Source organism: Loa loa, assembly GCF_000183805.2.
Source record: "Loa loa unplaced genomic scaffold supercont3.282, whole genome shotgun sequence".
NCBI lineage: Eukaryota > Metazoa > Nematoda > Chromadorea > Rhabditida > Onchocercidae > Loa > Loa loa.
The window spans coordinates 1-5,351 of record NW_018108462.1 but is presented as its reverse complement, the minus strand read 5'-3'; the positions used below and the strand labels follow the sequence as shown (position 1 = coordinate 5,351).

General features: G+C 23.5%; 1 protein-coding gene across 1 annotated transcript in view; it reads left to right on the top strand.

The window, feature by feature from the left end:
* The window catches only part of LOAG_18377 (hypothetical protein), a gene marked incomplete at both ends in the record, with an annotated part of 2,478 nt that extends 2,122 nt beyond the window's left edge, over positions 1-356 (top strand). The window contains one exon of the mRNA XM_020451037.1: positions 138-356. Within this exon, the coding sequence (XP_020305215.1) occupies positions 138-356 (219 nt within the window). The remainder of the gene's footprint in view (positions 1-137) is intronic.
* Positions 357-5,351: the final 4,995 nt, after the last annotated feature.

The following is a 5,351-nucleotide window of genomic DNA, read 5'->3' as shown; positions in this document are numbered from 1 at the left end:
GATATTGCTAATACTACTGAGATTGTGATTTAGAAAGCTGGATAATTGTAAAGTTAGAAAAAATTTTAATATAACAACAAAATATTGTCGTTGTATTAACCGATTTTCTTTCTACAATTAAATTTCCGTATTTGTAGACCGATGATCCAACGATGATGTGTTGCAACTTATCGGATGAGTATATGCGTGTTGGACGGGCGCTGAATTTGGATCCGCAGGGAACTTTTAATCTGTCATATTCCACTACCGAATACATTTGCAAAAATTTAACTGCTGACGAGAAATTGCGCATACTTGGTCAATTTCAAAAGTTTACAAAAGCTTACAATCTTATTTTGGAATATTCCAAAGTTTAGTGATAGCAATGGAAATACGCAGAGTTGTTATTTATTCCTGTATGCCATGTGTTATCTGTTAGTTTGCTAGTACTTTTAAAAATTAATAAAATCATTTTGATGATTTGGATGAGGTATTACAGCTTTGCTATTTTATTAAGTATTAAATGCGATTTCCTATTGTTTATATGCATTGCTCAATTTTTAAGAAATCTTTGTTCTTGAATTATGTAGGTATTATCATACTTCTGAAGTGCTATTTTCAATTTTTAATAAAATTCCTCTGTTAATATCTTCAAGTTTTAACAAAATTCTCAATTAATGCAACTGAACTATTCCTATTTTATCAATAATAGATTGAATGGATAATATAAAAAAAATTGGAAGCTATTATCTTTATTGCCAATCCATATCACAAACCATTATAATTTCTTGCCTATTTCTCTCGTTTCATCTTTCCAATTCAATGCTTATTTAAATTTCCTATTTTATTTTCGTTTTCATCAAAAATTGTCTGGATTATTTCTTGTAGTATGAGATATGCGATTAAGTTATTGTAAATGTTAGTGACGAAAATAATGAATAGTAAACCGAAAAATGAATGAAACAAGTTAGGAAAGCTGTAAAACACATATTTGGTAAGCTAATAAGGAAAAGCTAATGATAAGCTAATTGAAGCCAGTAATAATGAGGGAAAGTAAAGTTGACCAATATCATGTGCTAAAAAAAAAAAGAAAAAAGAAATAACAATACTTTACCAAATATTCCTTATATGTTCATAATGGAATATAATGATGTATATTTACACGCAATTTTGGTCTAGAATTTTTTTGAAAAATTAATATTCTTAATGAATGTTTTTAGTGAAAGGGTCAAAGATCATACGATATTACTTTTATTAATTATTTTCTTTTTTCATCCTTCTCTACTACATTCTATCGTTATTCCATTTGATATACTTTCATTTTATTAGTATATGAAGTTCTTTTTCTTTTTCTTTTTTTTTTTTTTCGTATATGCTATGAAGTTTTTATTTTTACTAAATTTATAAAATAAATTTTTCACTTTTAATTTTATAAATTTATTTGCAATTTAGCCAATTCACCATTAATTTTACGTTTCATTTAGCATTTTTACGCTTCATTTCACCATTATTTTATTATGTTTTAAAATGTAATAATTTGTTTGCCTTGCATTATTTTTGAATTGTTTCATTCAATTTCAAAATTAATTTCAATGCATAGGCGTTTTTTTTTTTGTCTATTCCTTTACATCAAAAATGTCACGTAGAAATTGATAAATTCGAATTAAATCAAATTAATTCTTGATATTTCGAATTAATTTGATTAAATTTTTCAAGGATATTTGATTTACTTGCTTTATTTAATTAAACTTACCTTTGATTTCGTCTTATCCTGTATTAAAAATATTTGATTTTATATGTTTCACCTTTCACTTGATTCTTATCTTCATTAATTATAACTTTTGTATATTCTTCAAGAATATTTATCTTAAATTTGATACATGCATACTGTAAATCACTTTTATACACCTACTGTATACACGGCTTTACTGTATACGAATGTTTACTATAAATTTATAGTTTTAATTGAAGAATATAAATATTTTCATATAAATATGCATCATTATATCATTATGTATAAATTCAACTATCACAAATAAGCAATGTTCAATGAAGCAATACCATTTTTTTCCTTTTTTTTTTTTTTTTTTACGACATCATAATATGTCCTCAAAAATGATGATATAATCTCATTGAACGAATTCATGATAACATTATTGTTAAGTTATTGCAAAGAATTGTCTCATTATATTACCATATTTGATTTCAATAAATCCGGATGCTTTACCAAAATTATCCCTTTTATTATCACTAATGATTGGAAATTAACAAATAACAAATTTCCATATTATATTTCCGGTTTTATCAGTCTATAAATTATCGATTAAATTAATTATACATCTGAAAAGCTAATCTTGAACAAAAAACAGCTTACTATTATTATCCGAAAATAAATTTCAAATTGAATAATACGGAAAATTATGCATACCATTCAAAAAAAAACCGTAACTATTAACTTCATTTAAACTTCCGTATTTCAAAATTAAAAAGCATGAATTAATTTTCAACAATTTTATCAATGCAGGAAATAATGATATTTGAAAAGCTTAATTTCATCGTAAATTTTATACATGGATGAGAAAAATTTAGTGATGGAGATAATTTCATTTAAAATTTGACACAATTGAAATTAAATTATTAAAATGTTAGCTACAAACATCCCAAAAGAATTAAATCTAGGAAATATTAGCATTAAATTAAGATTCATTAAAATGATTATCACTTCAAATAATCATTCATTTCTAATTTTTGTTAAAGAAAATTTTTTATAAGATTTAACCTATGTTATCATTAGCTAGGAAAGGTAATTTATCTTTAGATCAAATTATAAAGTTTGAGAAAAAGAAAAACCCCTTTATCAAATTTGATAATACGATAACATGTGTTATGCATGAATACAGTCTCTTCTAAGGAACCTTCTACAGTAAATCAATCTTTCTATCGTAGTCTTTGTAAATTATTACCATACTTATTAAATTTTTTGCTTAAATTTATCAAATTTCACTAAAACATTTATTTTATATGTTCTGTCATTCCAATGAATGTTTCACTTTTTAGTTTTACTAAACTTAATCAATATTCTTTCATTCTTAACCAGTGATGTTTATTTTATTTTTAATTTAATTTTTCCATGCAATTAATTTTTTGCTACAAAATCGAATTTCATCTTTATTTTCCTGAGTGATAAGCCAAGATATAATAGTGAGATGATGAGTGGTTTTTGTTTCTTAAGTGATAAGCCAAGATATAATAGTGAGATGATGAGTGGTTTTTGTTTCTTAAGTGATAAGCCAAGATATAACAGTGAAGTGGTAATGATAAGCCGAGATATAACAATGAGCGGATAATGATAAGCCAAGATATAACAGTGAGGTGATGAGCAGTTTTTGTTTCTTAAGTGATAAGCCAAAGATATAACAGTGAGATGATGAGTGTTTTTTGCTTTTTAAGTGAAAAGCCGGGATAGAACAGTGAGATAATGAGTAGTTTTTGTTTCTTAAGTGATAAGCCAAGATGCAATAGTAAGGATAATGAGTGGTTTTTGTTTGTTGTTTAAGTGATAAGCCAAAATACAATAATGAGATGATAACTAACATTCTTTTTTGAATGATAAACTAGGTTATCAATAAAGTAATGATTAGCTTTTTTCATCATTTTTTTCCACAACTATGTTTCATTCATCTTATCAATGACATAATTAATCATTTATATCGTTCGAATACAAAAAATTAGCATTCAAATTCTCTTAATACAATTCTTTTATTACAATGATAAATTTTATTTATTATTCATTTTCATCGCAATCATTTTTAAAATTCTTAATATGCCATTTGTTGTATGTTGCATTCAATAATTAAGCTACAATTAAAAAATTATTAAACTATAATTAAGAGAAAAAATTATTTAATTAAGAAATTATTTCAAGAAATTATTTTAGAATTATTTCAAGAAATTACTTCGAAATTATTTCATTATTTCAGTTATTTCAACATGCAATATTAGATTATTTAGCCATAAATAAATGAAAATGAGAAAATTAATTTGATATTGATTATAATTTATCATACTTTAAATAATCATCCCGCAAAACTGAAATAAACTAAAACTGCACTTTTGTGATAATTAATGCAATTATTAGAAAGATGATTTAATTGGAAATAAATACTTAAATCTGTTATAATATTACTCAATAAATATTAAATCTAAAGCATAACATATATTCAATAAAAGTAATTTTTCATGCCTTCCCTTTCTTTCAACATTTTTCTAAAAAGCTTAAATAAATATAAAAGTATTTAATTTAAAATGAGAATGCTGCCTTTTGCAAGATTTTTCCGGTTTTTGCCAATATATGATGACTATAATTTGTCATACTTCAAATAATTCATTTCCGTAAAATGCAATAGATCCATGTACTTTGTCATAATTAATCTTACAAACTTATTTTCTTACCTTAATTATCATATACTTATTAATGTCCAGGTATAATAATAAGCATAAGAATAATTATCTATGTTTGAATGCAGTATAACAAGTTTACATATAGTTGTGGTAAATGTTTTTGTAGTTGTAATTAATCAAATATCAAATTGTTAAACCACAAACTGTTTCATTGCTTAAACTATATAAGTGTAATAAAATATCATGAAAAAAGTAAATGATATTAATTATGTATAACAGTAAAAAAATGATTTATTTATATGTAAAATATGGTATCCATTTCTACAGTTATCAAATTATTGTATTCTGCTTACAGTATACGGTATGTACTGTATTCATTTAGATTGCAAAATTTTTACTTTTTCGTTTTTGTTTCCTTTTCATTTTCAATTTGCTTCTATAATTTAAGACAGTGAAAAAAAAATTAAAATTCGAAATTTTATATAATTTGAATTGTTATAAGCATAGGAGAATATTAGCATTATAAAAGATTTTAAGTTGAATATAAATATCTCGTGTAAAACATTAACTTATCCGAAATTAGTAGAAAAAGAAAAGTTTATTTTAATTTCCATTTCTAACATCCAACGAATAATTTCATTTCCTATCCACTTCGATTTACCCCATAATTTACGATACATTCCTTAACAAATAGATCCATTATTCAGAGATGAAGTCCCTCAAAACAAAAATAACCAGATGTAATTTTTTGAAATCTTAAAATTAATCCTTGGATGACAAGTAACAGCAATAATAAAATAACAGAAATAATTAATGATATTATAATAATAATCAATAATAATGATAATAACAATAATAATATAATAATAATAATAATAATTAATAATAATAATAATAATAATAATAATAATAATAATAATAATAATAATAATAATAATAATAATAATGATAATAATAATAATAATAATAAT